This window comes from Rosa chinensis, chromosome 5, assembly GCF_002994745.2.
Source record: "Rosa chinensis cultivar Old Blush chromosome 5, RchiOBHm-V2, whole genome shotgun sequence".
In the NCBI taxonomy this organism is placed as follows: domain Eukaryota; kingdom Viridiplantae; phylum Streptophyta; class Magnoliopsida; order Rosales; family Rosaceae; genus Rosa; species Rosa chinensis.
Window position 1 is genome coordinate 85,042,288 of NC_037092.1, and position 15,440 is coordinate 85,057,727.

The following is a 15,440-nucleotide window of genomic DNA, read 5'->3' on the forward strand; positions in this document are numbered from 1 at the left end:
CGTATAAGCAGAACAAATATTTCGCAAATCTAAATTTCTAATGATTATAAAGACAAATTAAGAGGACCCAAAAAGTTGAATCCACCGAGCAACTCAAAATGATAGGAGAAAGTAGAGCAGAGTAGAAGGTACCTTAATTAATCAGCAGACAAAGAATGTGGCGGAAGGGGACGACGGAGTTGGAGCAAGAAGCGTGTAACCTCCACGCTCCGTACCGGAGCGTTAAGTGGCGCGCGAATTTTTCTCAGTTATCGATGTGATAGACTTGGGCCATAGTTAGGGTGGTCGGTTTCCAATCACGACCCGACCCATGTGGGTGACCCAAATCAAGGCCCACCTTCGGTCAAGGAAAGTTAGCTTGCCTATGGAAAATTTACAATCCCAAACAACCATGCCAATAGTTAAATGCATATTTTGCATGCCCATGTCAATAATGAAGAAGAACATTCTCAAGTTTAATTACATATGCAATTTCTCGCGTTAATAATGGATATAAATGCATGATTGAAAGATAAGAAAAAGAAGAACAAAGTACAGAGAAACAAAAATGTTTATTTCAGTACTAATTAGTCATGATAAAATTGATATGGTTGACTGCAGCTTTATGAGCAAATGAGGAATCTTCTCCTTGGCCATTGAAGGTCTCTCCATGCTTCGTGTATGTCATCAACTTTCTTAGCGTTTGCATAATCTTATAGTCAATTTGCGATAAAAGATAAGTATATAAGTTGAAAATTTAACAAGTTTTCAAAGTCTTAAAATATTATTTACACTTTACAATACATTTTTAATCATTTTGAGAAACGGAAAGAATAAGCTAGGAGCAAAAATCTAAAACGTTGAACAAAGAGTTTTAAATGAACAAAGAGCTGCATGAGCAATTGAGCAATCTTCTTCTCGACCATTTAATTATCTCTCTGTTACTTCGAGCCAATCTTCGGTTGCTGAAAATCAAAACAAAACCTATAGATCAAAATGGATAAATGAATCAACAATATAATATATCTGAATATATATGCAGCGTATCACAAAGTAACTGCATAATGCATACCTTATCTGTCTGCAATTTGTATTCTTAGTGTAAATGGATAAAAAATTCACCAAGATGCATGCCTGAGTGTCTAGATGAAATGTCTATGTTTGTTTTATCTTTTTGCAGAAATCCATTATCAGCATCAGTTGATTACTAAAATGAGAGGATGAGTGATCATACTATATTAGTTATTAATAATGAGAAAGAAAAGCGCAAGGGAAAGCCTTTCAGCTAGTACACACAAAAACATGCTACACTAACAATTGACTTTCCTATACGTGTCATTTTCCTCAACTTTCTCAACATCCAAGCAAAACATTAGCCAAAATATAAATAAAGCAAAAAAGTGAAAAAATGCTGCCAATGAGCAAAACCCACTTATAAGCCATAGAAACAGGATATGAGGATGTTCCCCCTGCCAATGAGCCCTAGGTATTGTTACCAAGTTCTTGATTGGTGAATGTACTCACATTTCCACCAAAGTATTATTGGAGTACCACATGTCCAAAATGAAAGCTAGCTTAAGCTAATATAAAACAGGCAAACAACACATATTGAGAGATACTTTACATGAATATGCAGGTGTATTATAGGGAAGCAAAAGACCAAAACCATCTAAGATAATACATAGAATTTTTAATAGTACTGCTACAGTGCTACAGTGCTACTGGATAAGATATAAGAAACATCTTCAAGGACACTAATCTAGCCTTTGAACGGAAACTCAGAAAAACTGTAGAACAACTTGACTGGGGTCAGCATAGATATATATTCAGAGTATTCTTGAATTTTTTATAATTATTTTTTAACAATTTTATCTACACATACCAGTGGCAAGAATCAAATGTCATCCTGGTTGAGCATGTAAACTGATCTCTTCACTCTCCAAGGTTCCTAGAATGGCTTTTACAAACTCTTTGGCTGTTTTGAGAGTCACAATCCAGCAAAGCTTCTAGTGTATCAATTGGATTTGCAGCCTCAGCTAGATGACCAACTGAACCTAATGAAAAACAACTGAAAGAGTGAGAACTACTTTGAGAAATCTTTCTTTTAAGCAGCAAACAGGAGTTACAATAATCATATTAGGTGATTATCCTAAATGTGAATTGGCTACTTCACTTGAATGAGTAAATGACTATGAGAAATCTTTGTATATTCTGTTTTTAACTCAAAATCAACCAACTCTTCTAGTGTTTTAACTGAGAATTCACCCTGATAGTTCATTAATTTGCACCCACATTCGCACATAAGACTCAATTATGCCCAAACTTTGGAAGAGGATCTTGATGCAGATGACAGAAGTTGTTCAGAATTTAATTCAAAATACTTACAATATTTCTCTTTGATCATCCCCATGCTAGTTGTAATATTGGTTAAAGATGACGAATAATAACAAAGAAAAATAAGAATATAAGAGTGAAAAAGAAAATGGTAGTTAAATTTTGCTTGCTGCACTGATACACAGAACTCATTTGCATTATAAGAATGGGAAAACAAATGAATAATGAGAACCACATATATATTACCAAAAATTATTTTTAAGAGAACCACATATATATTATCAACTCTTATCTGCTTTCAAAGTGCAGATACTGTTGTCCCCACAGACACCAGGTCCTGAATCAACTTTTTGGCAAATATTAGGCGGCTCTGACCATAGAGATATATTCACAGTATCGTTGAATTATTTAACAATTTTATATACACATACCAGTGGCAAGAATCAAATATCATCCTGATGGAGCATGTCAACTGATCTCTTCATTCTCCAAGGTTCCTAGAATTAATGGCTGTCATAATCCCTGTGGCTTTCTTGAAAGTCACGATCAAGCAATGCAGCTTCAAGCGTATTAATCGGATTTGCAGCCTCACCTAGATGACCAACCCTGCTCGTAATGGAAAACAAGAGAAAGACTGAACTACTTTGACAAAACTTATTTCTTTAAGTAGCATAACAAGTTCTAATGTATGTTTGCATTCACAATGAAGTCCCTACTTCTTGCAGTTACAATTATCATATGAGTTGATTACTGGGAGTCTGGGACATCTTCTGCTATGAATATGTTACCACAACATGAAGTAAATTAAGAAGAGCATGAAAAACATACTGATGAAGAAATGAATCCAGAGAAAAGAGATTTGGAGAAAACCTTCTCGCTGGAATCTTCCTAAACATTCTCCTGAATGTGAATTAACTGCTTCACTTGAATGACTACGAGAAATCTTTGCAACATCCAATTTTTAAGTCAAAACTAACCAACTCTTATAGTGTATTAACTGAGCCTGTACAAGTTCATCAACCTGCACTCACATTCACACATAATATAAAAAAACAGAGGTTACTTTGGTTTCAAGGGATGGGACTCAATGAGCTATGCATTGTGGTCGTAGGACTCCAAACTTTGGAAGAGGATCTTTATGCAGAAGACATAAGTTGTTAATAATTTAATTCAAAATGCTAACACTACTTCTCTTCATCCCCACACTAGTTGTTAGTTGTAACCACATATATTTGATGACTGTAGAATCATCACTGGAAAGAATAGTTTCAAAATGCTAACACTTTACACTTCTCTTCCTCCCCATGGCTAGCTGCAATTACATTGATGACGAACGACACTTGCATTTCTAGTTTTCTACAGATATTCTATACTATAATATAAATATATAGGTCATTCTACAGATATAGTATATTTTATACTAACAACGCTTGGCCACACTAAATCAACCAAAATAAAAAAAAAGTACCCATTCATAGGTCACAAATTTCTGCTTCATATTTAGAGCACATGCATTTCCACTTGCAATGATCCTCTATGATCCTCTTTGAAATTTTGTTTCAAACTATACATTTTTACATAAGTAATTTGTATTCGTAAGTAGTGGAACAAAACAATCATCAAGCACATGAACTACTTTACTATGTGATATCATCTTTTTTCACAAATTTATTATCAAACATCAGTTAATTATCAAAATTAAAAAGAAAGAATGATTTATGATTATGATTATGATAACAAAGAAAAAAAAGAATATAAGAGTGAGAAAGAAAAGGATAGTTAAACATTGCTTGCTGTACCATATGCAGAACTCGTTTGCACTATAAGATATTGGGAAAGCAAATAAATAATGAAAATATATGTGGAACTCATTTAAGTACTTACGACATCGCCACCATTCAATGAAAAGAAAAAGAAATTCAGTTCATGACATAGCTTCATACCTTGATGATAGAAGTTGAAGATGTTGTTGATCATTGAGTTTGACTAGGTTGGTGCTGCCAAAGTAGTCGGAAGCAGAGGTTGAAAATGAAGACGGGTTCCTGCTTAAGGAAGAGGTTGAAAATGAAAACCGGGGACAATCCACCACAATCAAGTGTTCTAATGAAGGACACTCAATGTCAACAGTAGCACTTGCACCATACAACTTGGGAAGTCCCATGAAAACCAAGTTCTTCATTCTTCGAAGAACCGTAGCCTTCTCGTTGTTCACTGCTTCAATTACTCTTACCAACAAAGGGCACCATTCTACTAAAAGGTCTTCCAATTGAACAAGATTCTGGGCTACATCATATGCGAACAGACTTTGCAGCAACTCGCAACGGTAAAAAGTCAAACTTTTAAGACTCTGGAACATTACGCGTGGGGCAGGACCACTACAAATGCTCTTCACTGAATTTGGACCCAACAACTGCATCTCTCTCAGTTTTGATTCTTTCGGCTCAAACCCTTCACATCCAAACACATATTCCAGGTCATCCATGCAATTTAAATATAGTCTCTCCAGATTTGGTAGTCTCTGTACCAGTTTTGATACATTCTTCAAAATATTACAAAAAGATATATGCAATACCTTCAGATTGAAGAGAGACCCATGTGGTAACTCTCCAACACACAACTCATTAAGGTGGATCAGATCTATCAGATGCAACTCTTCCAAATTCACAAACACTGGTCCTTTTTGAACTCGTCTTGTTGTGTTCATCAACTCCTTCAAGTACACATAGGAATCACAAAAATAACCACATACTCTAAGATGCTTGAGCTTATGTAACCTCCCATGGTCATATTCCATAAGAATGTCACTCATCCCTTTGCAGCGACTGTACTCTAGCTTCTCTGTTTTCTTTGTCACTGTGTTGATAAACCAGTCAGGTAAGGTACTTATGGTTGCTCCATTAAGAAACAAGGATCTTGAATTATGATATTCTCCATTGACCTCAAGACATTTAGGTGTGCATTTAGCATCAGATATGCAAACCTGCCAATTTTTCAAATTTGACAAAACAGGGAAAACCAATTCAGTTTCTTCTCCTTCTCTCTCAACTTCACTCCCCCAATCCTCAAATCCACAGTTTAGTATATACAGTTCTTCTAATTTATGCAACTTCGGTATCACTTTAGGTGGAATTATGAGAAATTCAGCGGAACTGACATCCAAAATTCTTAGATTGGTCAAATGTCCTATTTCTCTCGACAGTTTCTTGAGAGGACATTGTCTCATACTAAGAATTTCAAGCTTCTTAAGTTTTCCCACTACGGATATGTCAATCAATTGCTCGCAAAAATCTAAATTCAAAGCTTGAAGGTTGGTAAGGAGACTGAATGATTGGGGTAATACGGAAATACTAGTGTTGCTAAGATCCAAGAGCCTTAATTTATTCAGATTTTGGATAAACTTTTCTGGGATCTCATTTAAATCAGCATTCTGTTTTAGTAATAAAAGCTGGAGATTTGGACATACCAACTCTTCTTCGGGTAGCTTGCGAATTTTGTTCCTCATTAGTGAAATAGCAGTGCAGCCTTCATGTAATCCGCGTGGCCGCCAATCCTCTAAACCACAGCCAACTTTTACCGTAAACCGATGCCCATCTTTAGATTTTGCAATATTCATGGCTGTATCCCGGATGACATCATGCATCTTTACACATCCAATGTATTCACTCTCCAAAAGCAAGCTAGAATCTTTCAGGTACTTGACCACTGAATCTGCTGTTCCTCTGGCTTCGTACATTGTTTCGGCATCTTGAAACAATCCTTTTCCAATCGCATACCTGAACAAGTCTTCTATATTGATTTCATGGTCTTCTGGGAATAGGCAACAGAGCAAGAAGCATGACTTGTGGTCCTCATCTTTCAAGTAATCAAAGCTTAATTTTATACATTCGAATGCATCTCCCTTATCATCAGGGTTGGCAATTTGCGACTTCTCCAGTCGTTGAGCTGCTTTTTGCCATTCCGCCAGATCTTTATCTCTGAGTGCCCTTGCAACTGCTATCAATGCAATTGGTAGACCCCTACATTCTGCAGCTACCTTTCTTGCTACGTTATTAAAATTGGAGGATTCAAAAGACCTTCCTGCATTTCTCATAAACAATTTCCAAGAATCTTCTTCTGATAAGATATCGAGAGGAATGCTTGCTTGGCTGTCCATGGAATTACAAACATGCAATCTCCTCGTGGTGAGTAGGACTTTAGAATTGTATTTTTTGAGCTCGTCATAGCTGGGAATTCCTATTCTTGACAAATCCATTCTCTCCCACATGTCGTCCAGGATTATAAGGATCTTATTTTTACTCATTATCTTCTCATGCAACTCAGCGGCTCTTCCAATTTCTGTCTCCCACTTGAATTTGAAGCCCAGCAGCTCTGCCAATGTGGCTTGAATATTTCTCGAGTCAGGGCTTTGGGATATGACAGCCAGAAGTACATGGTTAAAAATTCCGTTCTTGCGGGCTAGCGCGCCGACACGTTTAACCATGGTTGTCTTGCCGACCCCTCCCATTCCATAGACCCCAAGGGCAGTGACCTCGTCATCTTGAAGCACCTTCATAACCTCATTCATGCTTTTTCTTGTTGCTTCAAATGCTTGAAAATCTCCGGCGAACATTGTAAAACCGATTTCAATAGGTTGTACTTTACTGCACACAAATTCCACAATGGAGTCAACAAGATCTCTATCACTCCTACAAGAAGGGAAGAATCAAGGGTCAAATAACCACATTCATCAGGAAAATTAACACTAAATCCAAAATAGATAGTTTCATCATGATCCTTACTTAAAATTCTTTGTATGCCACCCAGAAAAACTGGCCACTTTGTTTAACGCATCATTCCACCGCTGCACCTTCTCTGATGTGTGTCGCCCAGAGCGTTCATGCTTATCGAAAGCTCTTCGGAAACTCCTTTTCCGGTACCGTACATCAGAGGGTTCCACATTATAGAAAAGTGGAAGAATTCTGTTGAAGTCTTTCATGCACTGACAGATACTTGTAAGTTCCTCCAAACACCAAGTAGAATGAGCATAATTTTTCGATAGAACAACGATTGCAAACCTTGATTCTTCAATCGCCTTTAAGAGAGCGGGAGAAATAGCATCCCCTACTCGAAGATCTGGATCATCCATAAATGTTCTAATTCCTCTCTTGTTTTGCAGCCGATCGTATAAATCAGCTACAATACTCCTTCGAGTGTCAGGACCCCTGAAACTCAAAAACACATCATACTTCCACTGAGTAGCAGAAGAGCTACTGGAACTAGGGTGGTTGTCAAACTGAATCGGCTTAGAGATGTGATGGTTACTGCTACTCGGTCCTGAAGTGGCCGGAGCTACAGGCCAAGAACCGACTTCAAGATTATTGAAATCAAACAATACTCGGGCCTCGTTCATCACATCCGAGCTTTGGAATATCAGCTCCGTCGAGCCCAATTCGACCACCCCATTCGCCGTCGGGACGCAGACCATGGTCTGTAGGCCGGAGACCTGAGCTTGGCGGGCCCGCTCGCAGGAGGACGCCGCTAGGCGGTCCGGCCCGGTGACCCAGACCGGGTTGGAATAGAAAAAGGCCTGACCCGGCAACCCGCCGCCGTTGAGGAAACCATGGGTCATGGAAACAAGGAAGAACCATTCTGTACCAGTGACTTGATCTACGACCTCGTCGTCGGCGGTGGTGTGGGCCCCAGAAATCAAAGAGTTGAGTTCCCTGAGCACTTTCTTCCGGTGCTCCTGCTCGACTAATGACGTCATCTTTTTGGGCCTCGCTTTCCATTTATCACTCTCGTCCTTGTAGAACCCGTCGCCCCACCCGAGAACGGAATCTCCCGACATGTCGTACGACGACTGCCAGAAGATGGCATAGGTCCAGTTCTCCCTGGCGCCCTCGATCAGCGCCTGGAGCCGCTGCTGTTGACTAAACGGCTCTACAGCCGGAGAGTGAAGATAGTCCGACATTGACGGCGAAGATTGAAAATTGAAACGAGCAAGAAAGAGACTAATTTCCAGTGAGAATTAAGCAAACAAGGGAAAGAAGGGAGAGAAGGACTAAGAAATTATTGACTGTGTGAATCCACAATAGGAAAGAGATATAGAGCACCGAATCAAAGAGCTGATGAAGGAGGAGATGCACAGGGTACTTGAGAGCTGGAGGCCGTTGGAAAACCACTAAATCAAAACAAGAGGCAATCAAGAACAGGAAAGAATAAACTGCAAGAACAAGGTCTCACCTCTCAAGTACAGGCAGCTAGCTAAGAAGAAACTGCGAATGAGAAAACCGACCAAGGAGGTGTTCGAAGGATTAAGGAAAATAATGAAATAATCAATGAAACATGCAGGGTGTTGGAGTCTGAACACCGTGAAAATAAATCTGACAAGACTTTTGCATATTCTATTCTAGCTAGACAAACAGCATCTTAATTCTCCACTTGCTGCCGAATAATATATTATGGATTCGGCTGGGGTGCAGATCTCCATAGTATCAATTGTGTAACGGTCCTTCCAATCTTCTCCTATTCTGCGGTTCTCATTACATGACATAATCAATCTTTGTGACAAATTTAATTCATGCACAATTTGATATGCAGATCTGCATGGTAAAATTTTCCATATATTACAGCTTGTTTAGTTAGAGGGAGGCTTTGACTCTGTTAGTCTGTTATAATCCACCCCAGTGCCGGCCCTGAGGCTAGGCGAAGCAGGCCCAAGCCTAGGGCCTCATATTTTAGGGGCCTCAAAAATTTTTATTATGTAGGCCTGCAGAAAAAAAAAAAAAAAGAATCAATCTAAACCACTTTGTGTCTTCGTACACGCAACATGACCCTCTGTTTTCAATACTTCCATAGTTCCATCAGATTGAGACGCAAAGCAGTAGAGAGGAGATGATTTTCCTCTTTCTAAGTTCAAGTTTTTGAAGCTCTTTCTCAATCCAAGACAAAAATCCAATTATGATTGAACATCTCAGAAGGTTTCCTCGGTGGCTATCGAAAATCTGAAGATATGCATGTTGATACTGCCATCAAAGAATTGGAACGTCTTCTTTCCTTTCTTCAAAAGTTTAGAGAAACTGGATTTGAGGAGTCCTTGATTGAAGCTAAAGAGATTGCAAGTGAGATGGGGATTGAACCGGTATTCATGGAAAAACGGACAATTCACAAAAAGAGACAATTTGGTGAAAGCTCTAGCGAAGCGGTGACACAATCAGCTGCAGAATCCTTTAAAGTCAATTATTTTCTCTACATAGTTGATCAAGCTATTTCTTCATTCAAAACCAGGTTAGCACAATTTCATTCAAATTTAATATAATCAGTTAATGAGCATGGTGTTTTGAGCAAGCTGATGATCATGTAACTGGTCACGTAACTGACCAAGTAACTGTAACTGGTCATGTAACTGGTCACGTAACTGACCATGTCACTGACCAAGTAACTGGTCATGTAACTGGTCACGTAATTGACCATGTCACTGACCAAGTAACTGGTCATGTAACTGGTCACGTAACTGACCATGTCACTGACTAAGTAACTGGTCATGTAACTGACCAAGTAACTGGTCATGTAACTGGTCACTTAACTGACCATGTCACTAACCAAGTAATTGGTCATGTAACTGGTCACGTAACTGACCATGTCACTGACCAAGTAACTGGTCATGTAACTGACCAAGTAACTGGTCATGTAACTGGTCACGTAACTGACCATGTCACTGACCAAGTAACTGGTCATGTAACTGGTCATGTAACTGACCATGTCACTGACCAAGTAACTGGTCATGTAACCCCACGTAACTGACCATGTAACTGACCATGTCACTGACCAAGTAACTGTAACTGGTCATGTAACTGGTCAAGTAACTGACCATGTCACTGACCAAGTAACTGTAACTGGTCATGTAACTGGTCACGTAACTGACCATGTCACTGACCAAGTAACTGTGAGCACACTCTTGTATTACAAGATCATAGCTGTGAGTTTCTTCAAATTGAACAACTCTGTACCTACCACTTGATTTATCCAACTTAATGATATCTAAGCAGATTATAGCAAAGAGAATCCAAGCAGAGAAGCCGTTGTTTTGGGTGAGACATGTTTATATAGTTTATTGAACTTCATCTTCTTCTTTTTTTCTAAACCAGGTTTGAGCAATTTAAGACTTTTGAAGAGAATTTTGGGCTTTTGTTTGATTTGGACAAGTTAAGGTCTGTAGATAGAGATAGTTTGAAGAGTTTTTGTGCTAACCTTACAAATTTATTGAAGCATGGCTAGATTTCTGATCTTAATGAAGATGATCTATATCATGACTTACGAATGTTGAGTGAAGATTTACCCAATGAAACAAAAAGAGCTATTGATGTGTTGAATTACATAAAAGAAGTTGATGGCTGTTATCCAAATGCTTGGATTGCTTATAGGATTTTGCTAACTATACCAGTCACAGTTGCCTCTGAAGAAAGAAGTTTTTCAAAGTTGAAATTGATCAAATCTTACCTTCGGTCTACTATGTCACAAGAGAGATTGAGTGGTTTGGCTATGATATCTATTGAAAAAGATATTGTTGGAAAACTTGATTATGTAAATTTGATTAGTACCTTTGCATCTAAAAATGCAAGACGAGTCATATTTCAGTGATACTTTGAAATTGAGATATTATTTTCTTTTGTAATGTTTGAGCATTTATTTTGGGGCCTCAAATTTTTTCCTGCCTTGAGCCTCTAAACTCACAGGGCCGGCCCTGATCCACCCTAACACAATTTTCAATTTCCATTACACTAGAAGCATTGATTTGCTAGAAGCTTGCCTCCATTAGTGCAAATATGAATTTCAGTTTGGAGCATATGTTTCATTTTTTTCACAATTGAGTGCATTTCAATCAATATGGTTCATAGATTTATGTGTTGATAAAAAGTTAAAAGAGAGTTTCTATTGGGACCTCCAAATCTGCTCACTTGACCTCACTCTATTATGAATTATTAAATGACATATATAACCTACTATAAAATGACTATTAAGGACAATAATTATACCAAAAAAATTGTTATATTTATTTTCTCTAAACTTTCCAATTCAATAATATCATATTGCATTTTTTATTATTTTCCCTATCTGTTTTCATTTTTCAATTTCACTACATACTCATTAAAGCATTCATATATATTTAATAATAAATAAAACTATGATTAAGATAAAAATGTGTGATATGCATATTGAACACATATTGGTCAGGGAGAACAAAATACATTGTATTATGACTTAAATCTAAATCTATCCATTATATTTGCAAAAAGAAGGAAAAAAAAAGTGCTAGCAAATAAAAATAAATAAAAAATATTTAAATAATTAATCATGAGGTGTAGAAAATAGAGAAACATTAAGAAAAAATTATTAATCTTTTTTTTTTTGCACAGCTAAAAAGAAAAAGTAAAAAAAAATCACATAATAATTCATGTTATTTTATTTTTATTAAATTTTAAAACTCAATACCGTGTGTTTGATTTTTTATTTTTATTGGATAAGAGATTTATGTTGTCTGATTAAGAAATAGAAATGTAATTAAGATTTATAGAGTAATTAAATCATTGAAATGACTAAGTTTTTTTTATTATAAAGATCTTATAGTTTGTTTGTAAATTATATGAGTGAGGTTATTTGAGGAACTTTAGTGAGGTTTAATGAGTAAATTTAGTATTTGAAAATTTGATAGGAGGTGTAAAAAGCATAGAGGTCAAGTGAGTAAATTTGGAGGTTCCAATAGAAAAACTCAAGTTAAAAACTTCCATCAATCTTGATCATGAAAATATCAAGTCATCTGCAACGGAGTCCAACCCACCCGTCGTTTGGGCCTAAAAACAAATGAATATACCATTGTGATAGTGAGAAAGTTTGGGCTAGTCGTTTGGGCTTGTCGTTGTTATCATCTCGATGGTGAGCAGGTGAGACTCACAGAAGTCAGAAACCATCTCGGCATCTCCTATGACATATACATATGTTTCTAGTTTGTGACTTTTAAGAAAATAAATAAATAAACCATAGTCTCAGGAAAAGGCGCGACCACTACAAGTTGTAGACTTCATATAATAAAGCTGCACTGCAACACTAGCTTCTAGTACCCAGTTGTGAATTTCACTACAAGTTTCGGATTCTCTTCTGGGTTTCTTGAACTGAGCCTAAAGAAGCTGAAGAGCTCATTGGGTAGTATAGCTCAAGATGGAAACAGCTGAGAACTTAAATTGCATATACAGAAACCCAAACGAACCCATTGAAGCTCGAGTCAAGGACCTCCTTTCTCGCATGACTTTGAAAGAAAAGGTGGGGCAGATGACCCAGATAGAGCGTCAGGTCGCTACACCTTCTGCCATTAAAGACTTCTCAATCGGTACATCTCTCTTCCTCTCTTTATGGTTTTGTTTGTGCAACTGATGATGACTATATATATATATTCATGTATGTGCTAGGGAGTGTAATCAGTGGTGCAGGAAGTGGGCCGTTTAGGAAGGCTTTATCGGCGGACTGGGCCGATATGGTTGACGGGTTTCAGAGGTGTGCGCTGGAAACCCGGCTCCGGATTCCATTGATATATGGGATTGATGCTGTTCATGGGAACAATGGAGTCTTTGGTGCGCCTGGTGCCACTATATTTCCTCACAGTGTTGGTCTTGGGGCTACCAGGTTAGTCTTCTTCCCTCTTTTCCTAAGAAACGTGGGAAAAGAATCGAATTTGTTCTTTGAATTGGAGTTATGACTTGAAAAGAATTGAATTTTTATAAGAATGCTGGTCTCTGAAAGTGAAGAGGGTGACTATTAGGTTCCATATTCTCTGTTTCAATCTTTTCATTGTAGTATATAGATAGGTTGCTTCGACGTCAAGTAGCATAATTAATCATACAAAAGAAGGGACTTCCAATATGTCATTATGATCCAACCATTTCAAGATTCTCGTTTAATTTGTCCATAAATGTTTGAATTATGTGACAGAGATGCGGATTTGGCTCAAAGGATTGGTGAGGCAACTGCTCTTGAAGTCAGGGCCAGCAACTAAAGATTGGCCTCTACATCAGTTTGATGTGAAGAATGCTTTCCTCAATGAAAATTTGGAGGAAGAAGTGTATATGGACATACCGCCAGGAGTCAAAAATATGCCTTGCGATACTGGCAAGGTTTGTAAGTTGAAGAAATCTTTGTATGGTTTGAAACAGTCTCCTAGAGCTTAGTTCGGAAGATTCTCCAAGTCTATGAGGATGTTCGGATATAGACAAAGCAACTCGGATCATACCTTGTTCATCAAGTGTAGTCAGGGTAAGATTACCACTCCGATAGTATATGTTGATGATATGATTGTCACAAGGGATTATCTAAAAGAGATGGAGGCCCTACAAAAGTATCTTTCTAAGGAATTTGAGAAGAATGACCTTGGGCAATTGAAGTACTTTCTTGGAATTGAAGTCGCAAGATCTAAGAAGGAAATTTCTTTGTCCCAATGTAAGTATGTACTTGAATTGTTAGCTGAGACCGGGTTGCTTGACTGCGACCCTATTGAGACACCGATCAAGATGAACCACAACCTTGCCATCTATCCAGATCAGGTTCCAACTGATAAAGGAGGGTATCTACGTCTAGTAGGGAGGCTTATTTATCTTTCTCATACTAGGCCTAATATTGCTTATGCTCTGAGTGTGGTTAGTCAATTTATGCATTGTCCCAATGAAGAGCATATGGATGCAGTGCCTCGTATTTTGAGATATCTGAATATGGCACCTGTAAGAGGTTTGTTGTTTGAAAAAAAAAAAAAAAAGAGCTGGAAGTTGTGGGGTACACGGATGCAGACTGGGCTGGTGATAAGACAGACAGATGATCCAGATCTGGATATTTTACATTTGTTGGAGGAAACCTTGTGACTTGGCACAGCAAGAAACATAAGGTTGTCGCTAGGTCAAGTGCTGAAGCTGAGTTTCGAGGTATGGTACATGGAGTTTGTGAGATGTTGTGGATTCGTAACGTGTTGAAAGATTTGGGTTTTAAACTCCAGAAACCTATGGACTTGCATTGTGATAGCAAGTCTGCTATTGAAATTGCTCGTAATCTTGCTTAGCATGACTAGACTAAGCACGTGGAAGTAGATCGGCATTTCATTAAGGAAAACCTGGATAGGAAGATTATCCGTTTCCTTTTTGTGCATACAGAAGATCAATTAGCAGATGTTCTTACGAAAGGAGTGTCAAGGAAAGTGTTTGACAACTCAATTGAAAAGTTGGGCATGATTGACATCTATGCACCAACTTGAGGGGGAGTGTAGAATATTTTGTAAATATTTACTTTCTTTGTAGATATAGATTACGTTTTCTGTATAGTTATAGGAGATATTTTCCTATTAGGATTTCTCTTATATCTCTTTATAATCCTCCTATTTTGGAGATGAATAGTATTGTATTGAAGTATTGCAAACACATCAAACCCTTATGTTCTACTCAGAAAACACTAGAACATGTAAGAGGGACAAAAACAAAGAAACACTAGTCTCACATCAACTAATGAAATCAAATTTATCCCCAAGCTGAATCCTGTTAGAACTTACTCTCAGTTCTATTGCTGTAAATCTGTCTTAGCATGAATACAAGTAAACAATGATTTCTATGTATATATATGTAAGAGTGCAGCAGTGATCATAATTAGCATTTAGGATTGAATCATCATGTATATCTTATGTATGCATTTTGTATAATATGTAAAGCAATCACCGTGCATCATCAGATTCTGCATTTAGGCTTGGGGTTGAAGTTGCTATATCAATCTTGTATCTGCAGAACACATAAACACCAGAAAACAGACAGAACTGGCCTTCTTGACATAGTTGAGTTTTCCATCTGAGTCTTCTCCTGATTTCACCTTTAGCATCCTCTTAGTGATGGGACTAATTGATGAGAATGATTCGTACATCAGAAGAGACCAAAATATCTGATATATAAAGCATTGTATTGTCAGTTTCCTCCATCAAGAAACTGACAATGCATCCCAACTGCTTTTTCAAAAAACCAGATAAACTCTCATGAGTCATAATTGTATTTATGAATTTCAAATTCTAACAAATGTGATAAGTTAGACCAAAATGATTTTCTTAAGTCCTTAACTTACACTTGACATTT

The 15,440-nt window shown here is 37.6% G+C and overlaps 2 protein-coding genes across 10 annotated transcripts; one reads left to right on the top strand and one right to left on the bottom strand.

Moving 5' to 3' along the window:
- Positions 1–718: 718 nt before the first annotated feature.
- On the bottom strand, positions 719–8,850 carry LOC112165067 (probable disease resistance protein At4g27220). 9 transcript variants are annotated; one of them, XM_024301469.2, is made up of 7 exons: positions 8,536–8,847; positions 7,092–8,452; positions 4,257–6,998; positions 2,745–2,919; positions 2,365–2,650; positions 1,862–2,033; positions 719–944 (listed from the first exon to the last, which is right to left on the bottom strand). In XM_024301469.2, the coding sequence occupies exons 2-4, from the start codon at positions 8,261–8,263 to the stop codon at positions 2,817–2,819; spliced, it is 4,017 nt and encodes a 1,338-aa protein (XP_024157237.1). In that variant the 5' UTR covers positions 8,264–8,452; positions 8,536–8,847; the 3' UTR covers positions 719–944; positions 1,862–2,033; positions 2,365–2,650; positions 2,745–2,816. The 9 variants fall into 9 exon arrangements, with proteins under 9 accessions (XP_024157237.1, XP_024157243.1, XP_024157240.1 ...); XM_024301475.2 differs by having other exon boundaries at positions 4,257–5,293; positions 5,777–6,998; positions 7,092–8,847; XM_024301472.2 differs by having other exon boundaries at positions 4,257–6,953; positions 7,092–8,850.
- Positions 8,851–12,344: 3,494 nt separating this feature from the next.
- LOC112164337 (lysosomal beta glucosidase) lies at positions 12,345–13,346 on the top strand. Its single transcript, XM_024300548.2, has 3 exons — positions 12,345–12,676; positions 12,756–12,969; positions 13,276–13,346. The coding sequence occupies exons 1-3, from the start codon at positions 12,508–12,510 to the stop codon at positions 13,337–13,339; spliced, it is 447 nt and encodes a 148-aa protein (XP_024156316.1). The 5' UTR covers positions 12,345–12,507; the 3' UTR covers positions 13,340–13,346.
- The last annotated feature ends 2,094 nt before the right edge of the window (positions 13,347–15,440 follow it).